Raw genomic sequence first — 15,629 nt, 5'->3', positions numbered from 1 at the left:
CCTCAACCCTCCCTATTGCCTCTGAGCAAGGCATGGCTCACTATGACCAGCAGGGGGTAAGGATATTGTAATGTGTATGGATGTAAATTGTCACTTGACACAAACACAAAGGTATGACCATGTCCATACTTAGTTAAAGAACGTTTCACTTGCAACTCTAACAAAAGGGATTTACAGTGAATCTTCCCCTATACAAATCTCCCCTTATATTCTGATATTCTGCTGCTAGCTCTAATTTCTTGCCCGTAAGCTGCGTTTCACTTTATTGCTGACAATAAGCCGGACACTGGGAAATATAATGAGCTATTTCAACTTATTTTCACGATTTCTTTTGTCCACACAGCCGGAAAGTTAAGTTATGTAAACTCGTTAGGAGAATTTTTTAAAAAAAATTGTCAACGTTTCTTAAACTCACTTTAAGAGGTTGAAACTCTTAAGCCTGGCAGACACAAACTTGTTCTTTGTTCCCACAACTTGATCTTACTTTATGGTGATAACTGCTCGTGAGTTCAAGAAGGATGAAACAGATGCAAATGCTTTTCCCGCCCCCATCTACCCATCCCACTCCTCAATTTGGAATGACGCTAATTCGTAGGTTGCAGCGCTAGGCTGCCATTTTGGGAGGGGAAGGGAAATAGAAATGTATTATTTTATCACCCTAACACCCTCGCAAATAACGAGACCTATACGCAGGCTATTTGGCAATCCATCTAGCTTATGGTCACAAAGACATTTGGGTCGGTGCGAGAATCTAGCTCAATGCGCTCTTATATGTAGCTCCTGTGGCAGCCAATGAGGTCGCAGTACGCAATGTACCGCCTCAACCCACATCACGCTGCCGCCGCAAAAGCCACGAGCGGCGAACACCAGCCTGCTAGACTGACGAATCAACAGAACGATATTAATATACACGCCTAGCTCAGAACGTGTGGAAAAGGAGATGTTGGTTCTGAGATTACCGTAATTATATTGTAATAGTAATAATACTATGATATTTCTCCTGCTTCAGCCCACTCTCGAACACGATGACTGGGGTTAAACACACTGCGTTCTGTACTGATAGGTCTAGGAACGAGGGGAGCGTGTCATCCCCATGGTTACGACTCAAGGAAACTTTGCGAGACTTTTATTGCACCGCTGTTATGTACGAATGTCCTAATAAGCAATGTTGTAAATGAAATTTATAAAAAAAAAAAACATAGGATTTTACTCCTGCTTTCTGTTAATGTCGCATTACCGTAGCAGTGATAAAGTGGCATAGACGACTATTTTTAAGATCATATAAGAAATCGTACCAAAGTTTAAGTCAAGCACACAGTCCTACTGATCATTCTAAAACCCTGTACATGAATGATGACATGAAGTATGACTTTCATGTACCTTTGGCAGGGAGGAGCAAGCTACCTACAGTCTGGGATAACGTATTCATTATTCCCCCCCTCCCACTCTCTGCTGGAAGACAAGGATGGGGAGTGATGGGGTGGTGTGTGTGTGTCGTGGGGGGGGGGGGAGATGGGGTTGAAGGTTCTTCGTCATAGGTCATCTTCATCTTCACTAGACGACATTGACACAGTGGCAGTTGTAAACACCAAACCGCATAACCTTGACCGACTGGCATAATCCCTCACTAGCCGGGAAGAGAAAATGGTTTCAGAAATGTGCGTGGGGAGGCTATGCTTGCGTGTGTGTGTGTGGGTGTGTGCGTTTGTGTGTGAGTATGAGTGTGAGTGTGTGTGTATGAGTGTGTGTGTCTGTGTTTCTTTCAGAGACCTAAATCCGACTTGTGGACGAGCACAGAAGAGATAAGATTGTTACTCTCTGTGTCTGTGTGCGTACGTATTTATCTGTTTGTGTGGCTGCTTGCGTGTGTGTGTGTGTGTGTGTGTGCATGCTTGCCTGTGCAATCTTCTTGCCACTTTGTCATTATGTGGCACATCGGGTGCTAATGTTTTTGACAGCATTTGAATATCTTCCTGGGTCCGGGCGTGCGCCGCGAGCATCTGATTACTGTCCTGCAGTCATTAATGCGTAGCCTTCGACTCCTTCCGACGTCTCTCTGGATACCGCATGCGGCGCACAGCAAATCTTGCAATTTGGGCAGAAAAACAAACAAGGAACCTCGATTAATCTGCATTCAGTACAGTTTAACGGCTCGGCGCTGTTCATTCGATCGCTGCCAGGCCCAGCGGCTTGTCACTGCTGCTTGAAAACGGCAGGTTAACATATGTTTATGTATATTCATGGGTTATATATATTTGTATGCATACACTCTATTCCCTATTTGTGTTTCTGCAAGCGAGGTGGGCGTGTGCGTTTCTTTCTGTAGGTAGGATTCTTCTCCTGCGCGTGTGACAGTGACATTGGGGAACAAAGAAAGGCCTGAGTAAGATTTATCTGCCACAGACGTGTGGGGACGTCTCCCTCCTCTGGCCACTGTAATGGAAAAACCCAAGACAAAAGGCACAAGAGAGGGCACAACAAACGTCCAATGAACCTCACCAATGGTTCTTCACCTCTAGGATTATCCTGACCAATGGTTCTTCACCTCGAGGTTTACCCTGACCAATGGTTGTTCACCTTGAGGTTTATCCTGACCACTAGTTATTCACCTCTAGGATTATCCTGACCAATGATTGTTCAACGCCGTCCTTGTGCCCCCGGGTTGATGATGAGGGGACACCGAGCCCTGAGTCTTTGGCACGTGTAAGGGCGCTCACGTTGAGTGGACCGCATGTGGAAAAGTGCACACGTGTAAGAGCAAGAGCATGCATGTGTAAGAGCATGCACGTGTAAGAGCATGCACGTGTAAGGGCGTGCACATGCGCTTGTATCGGCGGGGGCGGGGGGAGGAATTGAAGGGGATGTTTGGGGCTACCTTGGGAGCCGTAGTAGGGATCGAGCAGAGGGGCCACAGAGACAGATTTATGCTCTCAGGTAACGATGGCAGCTCAGGACTGTGAATAGGCTGTAAATAGGTCCTGCAGACGGACTGCGCTTCTAGACATTGGAGGTAGGGGGAGGGGGGGGGGGGGGGGCATTTATGCTTTACATGTAGGTCTGCTGGTTTAGTTAAGTTAACAGTCAATAAAGCTATTCGTCTTGATAGGGAAATTGCTGGTCTTAGGTTTTAAAAATTATTTCTAGTTATCTTGGATTCTTGTAGGTCTGCCTAAAATTCTTGAAAGTTGACACAAATGAAAATGCATTGGAGCTCGTGACCATTTTAAAACTTGATTTGACTATATAATGTCCAGAGAGGGATTTTGCTTTAAAGACTATCTTAATTGCCGCTTTCCCGCCATTTCCATTATGGATGAGTCGAGAGACTCGAATGGTCCTCTTCCCTGTTTCTAATGCATTTGAATTCCATTCAATATTCATCCTCAGAGCCGGTACCTATTATAGATTTATCACTTAATATAATGACACTGAAAACTGAGAAGTTATCGTGCATTTTAATGCATAAGGTCCAGGCTGTGACATGATTCAAGTGTCCTCTTCATTAGATCAAACGTTTCCACATGAATTATAGTTTATGACTTAATGTCATAATCCCCCCCCAAAAAAAGTACACTCTTTGGACATGGCAGAACATGGTCTTTTTGAAAGGCGAGTCTTTGACAAGTCCTTGAATTTCAACAACTGAAACAAGAGTGTTTGAACCCTGATAACATTCCACAGAGAGGTCCGTTGGGCCGGCCAGAGCCAGGGGCACCGTGGCATTCAGACTCGCTCGCTCTCTCTCTTTCGCCTCTATCTCCTCTGTGTCCTCTGTCTCTCTCTCTCTCTCTCTCTCTCTCTCTCTCTCTCTCTCTCTCTCACTCTCTCTCTCTCTCTCTCTCTATCACTCTATCACTCTCTCTCTCTATCACTCTATCACTCTCTGTCCTCTGTCTCTCTCTCTCTCTCTCTCTCTGTCCTCTGTCTCTCTCCCTCTCTCTCTTTCTCTCCCTCTCTCTCTCTCTCTCTCTCTCTCTCTCTCTCTCTCTCTCTCTCTCTCTCTCTCTCTCTATCACTCTCTGTCCTCTGTCTCTCTCCCTCTCTCTCTCCCTCTCTCTCTCTCTCTCTCTCTCTCTCTGTCTCTCTCTGTCTCTCTCTGTCTCCTTCTCTGTCTGTCTCTCTCTCTCTCCCGCAGCCTGCTGCAGCCATTTTGGAGCTGATTATTCATGGTGCTACCACACTGATGTTGCGCTGCGCCCCAATCCTCTCATTAGGTCATCCAGCTTGAAAGACCATTAAAATTTCATTCACCATGAATAAGTCAGAGAGTACCTAACTCTGATCACACAGTGCACAGAGGACAGAGAAAAAAAACATCATCACTGCCGTACGGGAGGGAAAGGAGAAGTTTGAACACCGCCATTTTAAAATAAATAACTTAATTGAAATATGATGATGTGGCTAGTGGAGTACGGCTTGTTTAGGAAGGTTTTTTTTCTCATTTCTTTCTATGCCTTTCTGATTTGGTAGTCAGTCACTCCTGGTGTCCCTGAGAATATCCATTTGATTTATTTTTTAATCTCACCGGGATCGCCATGGAAACAATGTCAAAGTGACTCGACGCAGGTTTAGATCAGGGCTGTTTTGTGTACATTTTATGAGCGGGCGTTTGGTTTTGCGATGCAGTGAGTCACCTGTGGTACGGCACGTCGCCACCTTATCGAAATCTCCTTTCATGCAACGATGACACACTGATTGATAATAACCTTACCCTGTTTCTCATCTCAACAAGCAGGCGCTGGGAGAAAAGGGATTATCTGCCCACTGGGTGCCTTCAACTCACCACAATAGTTCCAGATAGTCGTTTCATTTGGAAAGTCTATTGTGTTCGTCTACTCTCGACCAACACGAGCAGATAAGAGAGCTCGGGCGAGTGGGGTGTGCGCTCCAGAGAGAGCAGTAATTAGTAGTTATTGAAGATGAATAACAGCCAAAGCTGCGTAAAGTTAGCTAATAGGATGAAGGGATTATCTTCCAGTGCTAAGTGGGGGATTACTTAGTTCTGTCCGACACGGACGCGTGTACCAAAGTTAACAGAGCACCAGACCCTCATCTCGGCGGATAACCACGCCACAGTGAAAGCCCCCCGTAGAAAATCAGTTAAAGGTGATGTATAGACATACGTCTGTATATAATGGAAACTATAGAAAGGGGAGCGACTGTGACTCCCCCATCCTCCTTGCTGTGTGCTGACAACCGTTATCGGCCCGACGCTGGTAGCCAGGAAACCGCTTTAAGAACAGGACAAATGGAGCAATGACCCCTTTGGGCTCCGCAAAGCCCTGTCCAGAGCCCCTTGTACTTGGGCTGGCCATTCTCTCCGCACGCCCCCCTGTGGAGTCGGGGTTTGAGCTGGCGGTGGTGATGGGGATGGGTGTGTGTGTGTGTTGGATTGTACACCTGCTGCTAAGAGATAACCCCCCCCCACACACACACACACACACACACACACACACACACACACACACACACCCCGACACGCCTCTCCCAGGCTGGAAGGTCCCACATAGACTCCACCTGACCCACTTTCTACTCCCGTATCCTGGCTCCATGTTCCCCGCACCGCCCTTACCTGGTGGGAATGCTTGTGTGTACGTGCACAGCTGCGTGCGCGCAGCTTTTATCCACTGCCTCGCGGAGGGAGATTGCATCTCCCGCGCGCCGCCGTAGTGTTTTTCAGATCACTTTACTAAGACGCGCCGAAAGTTTTCATTAAAAAACCATGCCGGGGTTTCCTTTACTTCCTCCCCAGGAATGCGACAAATTTGCGAAAAAATAAATTGTTGATATGTCGAAACGCGTCCGAATGGGAGCGATGGCGCCGCGTTAGATCGGCGTAGTTCCGACGGCGGTGTTTGGGGGGGGGCAGTGTTGGGGGTGGCAGGGCTAGGGGTGGGTTCTCCTGGGCCCGTGGCAGGGAGCAGGAGACGCACAGTGTTTTCACAGCCGCTGATTGATATTGATTGGCTCTGACGGACTCATCATGAACCCTATTGGTCGCAGTGAGGAACTTTTTTCTCCTCCACGCTAACGCCCCCCCCCCCCCCCCCCCTCCCCTCGCATACTTTCATTGACCCGGTTCTGCTGCATTTTTATAATTCTTTCTCTCTCTCTCTCTCTCTCTCTCTCTCTCTCTCTCTCTCTCTCTCTCTCTCTCTCTCTCTCTCTCTCAGGCCTTACATGGTTACCGATCACATGGGCATCAGGAATGAGAGCTTCATGAAGATCGCGGCCGTGGGGACGTGGATGGGAGACTTTGTCACCGCCTGGATGGTGAGACGTTGACATTGCTGTTGCTGTTTTCGTTGTTGTTGCTGTTCAGTAATCCCGATTTAAATCCTGTTGTTTGGGACCCTGCTTTGACAAGGTATTGTGCTTTCACAGGAGCGGAAGCTCAGTGGTAAAACCTTGTAGCATATTGTCACCCAGCAGGTTGTAATATAACATTATCGTGCCCTTTCTCCTTATATCCTACATGTCGTTCCCTCTCTCCTTCTCTCCTCCATGTCGTTCCCTCTCTCCTTCTCTCCTCCATGTCGTTCCCTCTCTCCTTCTCTCCCCCATGTCGTTCCCTCTCTCCTTCTCTCCTCCATGTCGTTCCCTCTCTCCTTCTCTCCCCCATGTCGTTCCCTCTCTCCTTCTCTCCCCCATGTCGTTCCCTCTCTCCTTCTCTCCTCCATGTTGTTCCCTCTCTCCTTCTCTCCTCCATGTTGTTCCCTCTCTCCTTCTCTCCTCCATGTCGTTCCCTCTCTCCTTTTCTCCTCCATGTCGTTCCCTCCCTCCTTCTGTCCTAAATGTGGTTCGCTCTTTCCTTCTATCCTACATGTCGTTCCCTCTCTCCTTCTCTCCTACATGTCGTTCCCTCTCTCCTTCTCTCCTCCATGTCGTTTCCTCTCTCCTCATTCCCCCCCTAAAAATATATAACAGTGAACACATGAATTACATTCCATAGATGATAGATATTACAGCTGAGCATCAATATTCATGATTCATTCTCGTTAAATGACTACTTAACTCTGTCCGATCAACAGGATAGCTTGTGTGGAAGTGATGGGGATGATGGGTTCAGTGTGAAGGGAACACGATACACATGATGATACATGACGCATAGAGATAATGGAGGCCTGGTGTTAGTGTGTGAAGTCTAAATAGCGGGGGGAGGGGGTGATGAAGAGAATCCTCCCTCCGCCTCCTCCTATTTGTACTCCTCCTGCTCCTCCACCTCCTACATCTCCTCCTTCTCCTCCTCCTCCATGTCCTCCTCCATCTCCTCCTCCTCCTCCATCTCCTCCTCCTACTCCTCCTCCCCCTCCTCCTACTCGACCTACTCCTCAATCTCCTCCTCCTCCTCCTCCTCCTATTCGTACTCCTCCTCCTCCTCCTCCTCCTCCTCCTCCTACATCTCCTGCTCCTCCTACTCCTCAATCTCCTCCTCCTCCTCCTCTCTCTCTGTTCATTTGTCAGTGTACACGAGAGGAGCTCCAGGCCAGTAGCCCTGGAGAAGCATAATGGGAGGATTGTGGGGGGGGGGGGTGAATGTATTATAAGGGAAGAAACACCGAAACCGAGTGCCCCTCGCCCCCTCTCTAAGCACACTGCCTTCACCTGCACCGCCTCCCTCCCCTTCCCTCCCTCTGTCTCTTGCTCTTAATATCTCTCCTCCCCCATCCCTGCCCCCCCCCTCCCCCCTCTCAATAACCCTTGCTTCCCTCTTTATTTGCCCCTCCTACACATACACAGTACACACACTGTTGGGGGGGGGGGGGGGGGGGGTTCCTTACAGGTGTAGGACCAAAAAATTATAGACTTTGGGTGAGGACAGAGGGAGTGAGGGAGAGAAAGAGAGACAACCGGGCAAAACAGACCTGACAAGAGGTTTAGACAGCCGCGTCTCCTTTCCATGGTCGGTTTACATCGTCAAATGTAGACGTCTATGTCACCGGCACCCAAAAATAGTTCTACTCAGTCCCAGAACAGCAGTCCTTTCCCGACATAACAAAGGACGCTTGGTATCTTCTCGCTGCCTGTGCCCTCTCCTCTTTTCTCCCCCTCCCCCCCCCCCCCTCCCAGAGGCTTACACAAGACTTACACAAGGCTTACACACCTCCCAAATTGTCCTGACGGCCGTTTGGAAGTACGAGTTGCGTGACTTTCGAGGAAATTACACATTGGTAAACATTACAGAATGATTGAGCCATCAAATGGCTCCTTGCCACAGGGCGTAGACAGGGAACGTTCCCAGCATTAATAATGAATCCAGGTCAATATATTTGTAAGCTTGTCAAGACTGCAATTCAACCCTGAATAACATATTATGTGTACTCGGTCGTCAACCATTTGGACTGCTTATTCCCTGGGGTTTTGCAGTCGAATTGAGGCTTTAAGTAGGCGTATAATCCGGATAATAAGTATTATCATTGTACAAAAATATAGAAGGCTGTGAACATCGACGATTCTCGAAAGAATTGAAGTTTATCCCTCACCATGTTAATGTGCAGTCATTTACAAAGCTGAATTCCTTCGAACATCTAAACGCATTCCTAAAAATCGGATTTCATCGGATTAAATTAATAGCTGATCCACTTCTTCTAATGAGTGGAGTAAGGTCCGTAGAACGTGAGCGTGACCCCTTAATAATATATTTGTACCAGGGGGCGTAACTTTTCCCTCCGTCTAATGAAAATGATACTTTTCTTTTGAGTGTTATTCTGTTTTGATATGCTCTGTAAGGTGACCTTGGGTGTCTTGAAAGGCGCCTCTAAATAAAATGTATTATTATTATTATTATACTGGTACACATAGTTTGTGTCCTACTTATCGTACACCGTTCATCCTAGCCCTTGGTGTTCCTGCTGAGACAGATTTCGTGAGATAATTACCTGCACCTGTGTTTATGCTCCAACGCTGGAAATCTGATGGGTATTATTAAGTCATGTATGTATTCAGGTAGTTAGCAGAAATTAAGCTACATTTTAAATTCAGACTCAAAAACGTAAACGTTAAAGTGTTTCTCAGCACCTGTGAATTTGTTGCAGTGACACAGGTATTATGTTACACAAAAGTGGAAACACAAGATAGGGTTAGGACACAAGATATGTTGTTTAACCTTTTTGATTTAACGCAGGTTTAATTGTTGAGCCACGATAGTCTTGTCTTGGGATAGTGTTTGACTCCCAGCCCAAAGTTTCAGGACTTTAACCCCAATGTCTGCATTTTACCCATAGGCACCTCCCCAACCACCACTCACTACTTAACGACATGCACTGCTTAATGACATTCATAAAATAAAAACACTCAGTATCACTATATACTGCTGCTGGGTGGCAGTGTCCCATTCATCACAATGTGTGGATGAATGGGTGAATGTTCGGCAATAATTTTAAGGCGCTTTGAGTGGCCACTGGTTAGCAGAGCACCTTATAAATGCAATCCATTTACCAAATAAAATGGAGGGCTAAATGCCGAGACAAAGGTTCAGCAGTGATTGGTGCTGCCGCGCGTGTCCCCGTGCAGGTGACAGACATGATGCTCCAGGACCAGCACTACCCTGACTGGGGCCAGACGGCAAGAAGGTTCTGGAAGAAAGGCAACAACAGGATCGTCCTCTTCTGGTAGGTGGTTCTAATAATCGGACCCAGTATCAAATGGATAATGATACTGGGTCCGAGAAATAGCACTGGAAGTGTGGTGTTTTTTTTGTGTTGTCATGGGTGATGGTGTGGCGGGAAAGCTCACAGAGGCTTAAGACACAATTCACCACAACCGCCCGGTTGGGGAATACGTTGCGTTGGAGACCGTCTCCAGGCGATGTCGCGGTGCAGTGGAAGTCGTGTGTTTCGTTTTGATTGCTTTGTGTTTGTGTAAGCTACGGTAAAGCAGCTTCAGCTCTCGCTGTAACCCGATCCAGTTGGCATTCCTTTGGTTGTGTACATCGGGCAGTCCTCCGCTTCAAGCGTATGCTTAATGCCCGCGGTTAATGTCTGCGTGTGGTTTTTATGGATGTGTGCACTGATTGGAACAGGTGTGTGATTATGAGAGCACATTGGCATCGACAGGTGCTTTAATGTGCGTGCGCATGTTACCAAGCCCACACAAGGCTCAAAATAAATGTGTCGCTCACTAGCAAAAAAGTGAGAGACCTTAATAGGTTACCAAAAGGTGAAATGGAGAAACATGGACAATGCAAATAAAAACAAAATTGGACATATGGGTACTCAAAGGTGGTTAAGGAGATTCCATGTATCCACCAAGTTTATCAAAACAGATAGAAAGATATTGAGATAGGAAAATATTCCTAAGCTAAAAACCCACGACAACATCAATAGATTGAGAACTGAGCTTTTGTGAAGAGAAAAAATAGTAAAGGTTCTCCCTTCAAGGGACTGAACGCTTGCGGCCAGACCGATTTATAGCACCTTGGCTGGGTAGCTCAGGTGCAACCCGGTCCCCTAACGATGTGAGCGGCCAGACACAAAGAAATCTCGGTACACTTGAACTCTACAGTCCCACAATGTGTGTGTGTGTGTGTGTGTGTGTGTGTGCGTGCGTGTGTGTGTGTATGTGTGTGTGTGTACATATGTGTAAATCAGTGGTGTGTGTGTGTGTGTGTGTGTGTGTGTGTGTGTGTGTGTGTGTGTGTGTGTGTGTGTGTGTGTGTATTTATGTGCATGCGTGCGTGTGTGTATTTGTGTGTGTGTTTGAACACATAAGTGGACTGCCTATTTGCATGCGTAAATATGTGTGCGTGTGGGTGTGCACCTGCTGCAGCCCATGTGCGTGCACGTGTGTGCTCATGCGTTGCGTGTGTGCATGTGTGTGTTTGTGAGCTACAAGCGGTCAATAAGCGTGTTAATCTCCCCGCGCCCCGGTGTCAGCAGGACCCTCCAAGGTTAGGAGAGGCCAAGCGCAGCCCCCCGCCACTGGGGGGCTTCAGACATCACCAGCCGTGACCCCGCGCACCGCGCCGCGGCTAACGCTACAACCATACCGGGCCTCCAATCCCATTATTCCACCAGCCCCTGCCAGGGTGAGATAGCAGCGATCAGGCTCTCCGCACGGGTCATTCAGTTTGCCGCCGCTGTCAGATGGAACACGCGGGGCCAAGCAAACACAGGGATTAAGACCCCGGGCTGCCCGTTCAACATGGTTGTGGTCTTTTTACTCGTGAGAATCGTTGTATGAAGATGTCAGCGCCACGGACTCCAAAGTCTCAGTGAATTACGGCGACAGTGTGTTCCCTTGAGGTGATCAACGCTTGAGGCTGTAATACGGTAGAATGCACCTCGAGTCAGGTCAGGTCAAATGTATTATCCCACTAGGAGAGGTGTTGTTACAGCCAGGTACAATCCATTGTGAATACAACATGACAGACAACATACCAGGCAGGACACGGAGACACCAATCCGATGCAGTACAGTGACAATACAGTACGATGCAAGATCACTTGGTGTGATCCAACCAAGTCTACTCTTATCGGCCCGTGTCAGGTTCCTCAACCACAACCGCACTACGAGAAGACAGCAGCGACTCAATAGAAGTTCTCCAGAGCAGAACTTTCTCTTGTTTCTCGGTTCCTTCTCTCAGCGAGGCTAATGTCTCATTGGCTCTGACAAACAAGCAGAGCACACTCAGTTCAACCTGTAAAACGTTAGAGAGGAAAGGAGCAATAGATTTACAGAGTGGAAACAGACCATAAAGAAACCGTACACTAATTCGGTGGAAAGCATACTGGTTTCGATCCCCCACTGTCTGCAACAAACCTGTAGCCCTGAGCAAATTGGCGAACCATTACCTGCCCAGACATTTATATAAAACAAAAAATCGATTGTGTGTCAATTTGAAGGCATCTACTCAATCGTAAATAATGCATTTTTCACCAAGCCTATTAAGCTATTACTGAAATGGTTTGTGACAGACATGAACAAAGAGAGACAGAAGGGGTGGGGATGCAGCAGGGAGGGATGCTGCCGTCGGAGCGGAGAGACACCCGGCCTTCCGGGACGGGAGCCTCCTTCTGGCTGGATTGATCCAGCGGCTATTAGAAGGTGGCCTCGCGGCTGCTTCTCTAACTCTTATTGCGACCTTTTCCATTATTGATGGCCGCCCCCGGTCGGCCCCGTCACGATCGATGATGGGTTTGACAAGCGAGCGCAGGGTATTCCGCACGCTCGGGAAGATGATTGATAAACAAAACTGGGCAGCTGAGTTCCTTTTGTGGAAAATGCCCACAAAGCCGCAGACGTCAATGCCACACACCAAACGAAATGTGCCATGTGTTGACGAAGAAATTAAAAAGCCGAAACCTAAGCGCATATTAAAGTCGTCCTTGCGGGGTCTCCAAGCAGTTGAAAAAAGTGATAGAAAGTGTCTGCTGCTGTCTGGCAACCATCAGCAGAAAGACCACGCATGGAGGAAGCGGAATAACACTGTAATCAGCCGCTGTCAAGAGACAAAAGCACAGTGGGGGACATGGAGGAACCGGTGGCACGAACGCGAAGCCCTTTGTGGACTCTCGTCAGATGTGTCTCTGAAATGTGGCCCCGTTTCCGTCGGGTCAATACCGCAATGTGAGATAGAGAAAATAATGATTGATGACGGGAAAATAATTCGAAAAATGAAAAAGAATGTGTCAGAATTGTGGATATTTTGAGTTTCCTCAAAAATCGGGGTGTTTCGAGGTTCTCTCTCTCCTCTATCCCTACGTGTATCTATCTGTCTCTTGTCTGTCCTTCTGTCTGTCTGCTGCATTTCCTTCAGTCAATACCGCAATGTTAGATCAAGGAAATACTTCCACAATAAAGGAAAGAAATAAGTTGATTTATATATTCTGTATAGTCTGCACAGCGTTTATAACATTGGCTGTTTGGCCATTAGGATATCAACCTCAGATGGTTGTTTTAAATCTTGTCTGCGTTTAACGTCTGATGTTTTATGGACAACGTTATGTTTGTCCTTTATGTTTGGCTTACCTTGGTTGATTAAATACTTTTCTCTCTCCTCTCCTTCCCTTTTCTCTCTCCCCCTCCCTCCCTCCCTCCCTCCTGCACCCTATATCATCCCTTCCCCTCTCCCCTCCCCTTCCCCTCCCTCCCCCCTCCTCCTCCCTCCCCTTTGTCCTCTCCCCCTCCCTCCCTCCCTCCCTCCCCTCCCTGCCTCCCCTCCCCCCTTTCCCCTCCTGCCTCCCTACATCCTCCCTTCCCCTCCCCTTGTTCTCTCCACACCCCTCCCTCCCTGCCTCCCCTTCCCCTCCCTCCTGCCCCCTATCCCCCCCCCCCCCCCCCCCCCCCCCCCCCCCCCCTCCCACAGGACGGTGTTGTTCTCGTTGACGTCGGTGGTGGTTCTGGTCATCAGTACGGACTGGATCAGCTGGGACAACCTGAACCGGGGCTTCCTGCCCAGCGACGAGGTTCTCCAGGGCCTTCCTGGCCTCCTTCATCCTGGTGTTCGACCTGCTCATTGTCATGCAGGTAGACCGCTTCCCCCGGTGGCCAATTAAACATGAGGGCGCTCGGCCCAGCGCCCGCCGCCGCCGCCAACACGCTGCGCTACCTGGGCTGACAGACCTCTCGCTCTCTCTGGCTCGCCCTCTCTCTCTCTGTCTGTCTGTCTGTCTCTATGGCAGTGTCTAGTCTCCCCGTCCGTCTTCGTCGGTCTCTATGTCTCTCTGTCTTTGTCTGTCTGTCTGTCTGTCTGTCTTTGTCTGTCTTTCTATCGTCTCTATGTCTCTTGCTCTCTCCCTCTCTTTCTCTTTACCTCCATTTCTCTCTCCCTCTCCCACTTTCTCTCTATCCTTCTCTCTCTGTCCCTCTGTCTCTTTCTCACTCTGTCTTCCACTCATTGCCTCAGTCTCCCTCACTCTTTTACTCTCCCTTCTTTTCTGTTTGTCCCCCCCCTCTCTCTCTCTCTCTCTCTCTCTCTCTCTCTCTCTCTCTCTCTCTCTCTCTCTCTCTCTCTCTCTTTGCTGCCCTTCCCCCCTCTCTCTCTCTCTCTGCCTCCTGTCTTTATCAATGGGGCAATGCGGCAGAGATCGCAGTCAGACAGCAATAACACACACACACACACACACACACACACACACTCACACTGTTAGATCTGGCATCTGTGTGGAGTGAAGCCCCTTCATCGGATGCCTCAGTCCTTCCTCGCTGTACAAGCCCTCCTCCTCTTCCTCTCTAAAGAGCAACGCTTTCTTCTCGTTTTTCATATCTATGATGACTTCATAAGCTTGGAGTGTTTCCTAATCTCTCTCGCCTCCTCTCTCTCTCTCTCTCTCTCTCTCTCTCTCTCTCTCTCTCTCTCTCTCTCTCTCTCTCTCTCTCTCTCTCTCTCTTCTACTGGATGTCTCTCTCCCCTGAGGAGAGCATACATTCATAAAGGCAGTGTCAGTGCCTTATGAATATGGAGATCTGTTTGTCAGAAGTGGGGGAAAAACACATATGTACCAAATGGGGACAAGAGAGAGAGAGAGAGAAGGAGAGGGCACAAGCGAGAGAGAGAGAGAGAGAGAGAGAGAGAGAGAGAGAGAGAGAGAGAGAGAGAGAGGGAGAGAGAGAGAGAGAGAGAGAGAGAGAGAGAGAGAGAGAGAGAGAGAGAGAGAGAAATACATAGATGCTGTCAAGTGGCTATCTAGGAGCCAGAAGGGTCGACCAATGGCGCGTGTGCGATTTGAATGCTTGCCTAATTCAACCGCCCCCCTTCCCAATGCGTGATGAGCGGGCCGCGTGATGGCCTGCTGGGCGCGTATTAGAGACGGCGTTCCGGCGGCAGACTGATGGTCGCCAGCGTCCTAAATGTATGTTTCTACTCTGCTGATTATGCTAATCACCTGCAGGACTCTGCAGACGCTTTGGAGAGCTGCACACACACACACACACACTCACACACACACACACACACTGGTCTTATAACCCACGCACTTACGCTCTGATCTTGTAACAGAAACATTCTCTGGTCCCTTAATAAAGACACAATTTGGTTTACAACAAACACACACTTGTCTTATAACGAACAGACAATCTAGTCTTACAACGAACACACACTCTTGTCTTCTAGTTTTATATCATCAGACCCTCTTATCTGAAGGACCTCGTGAAAACCGTCTTAGAATTTGCATACATTTACATAACAGATTAGTGGAACCTCATTTGCTTTTGGAATCTTTTAACATTTTTTTGGGAGGTTTCTTGTTGCAATGTAATTACCCATCCACATCACTGTTTCAACTTCGTTTCAACTGCATTTTTCTTGCTCAAATGTATTCCTCTGAAAAAAAACGGTTACAGTTAATGTTTCCGCAGAGATAGAGAGAAATGCTGGCCTTTGTCCAAAGCAACCTAGCCTAGTTCTTATATTTTTACAGTTATATTTGATACATAATATATATATTTTATACTTTAGTTTATCTTTACCTGTAAATAAAGAAATAATACACCCACAGCGAGCCTTCAAGCCTCTGCATGTCACAGCGCCATGATGCGTTCAAGTACCGCGACCCCCTGGGATATTCTGGCATGTCTGCCTGATCCTTCTGACCCTGCCGAGGGACCTCGAAGCGCCCCTATAGCATCGCATCCTTGACCCAGCCCACCGATCCTCCATCTTACACGGCCTCGCCTGTCTCAAACCCCAGC

At 48.1% G+C, this 15,629-nt stretch overlaps 1 protein-coding gene across 1 annotated transcript in view; it reads left to right on the top strand.

Moving 5' to 3' along the window:
• The window catches only part of tmem117 (transmembrane protein 117), a 40,180-nt gene that overhangs the window by 17,715 nt on the left and 6,836 nt on the right, over positions 1 to 15,629 (top strand). Inside the window, 4 exon segments of the mRNA XM_060060402.1 lie at positions 6,174 to 6,273; positions 9,514 to 9,611; positions 13,306 to 13,408; positions 13,410 to 13,466. Coding sequence (XP_059916385.1) covers positions 6,174 to 6,273; positions 9,514 to 9,611; positions 13,306 to 13,408; positions 13,410 to 13,466 — 358 coding nt within the window.

This window comes from Gadus macrocephalus, chromosome 9, assembly GCF_031168955.1.
Source record: "Gadus macrocephalus chromosome 9, ASM3116895v1".
NCBI classification, from domain to species: Eukaryota; Metazoa; Chordata; class Actinopteri; order Gadiformes; family Gadidae; genus Gadus; species Gadus macrocephalus.
Note: the sequence above shows the minus strand (reverse complement) of the source record. Positions and strands in the feature narration are given on the sequence as shown.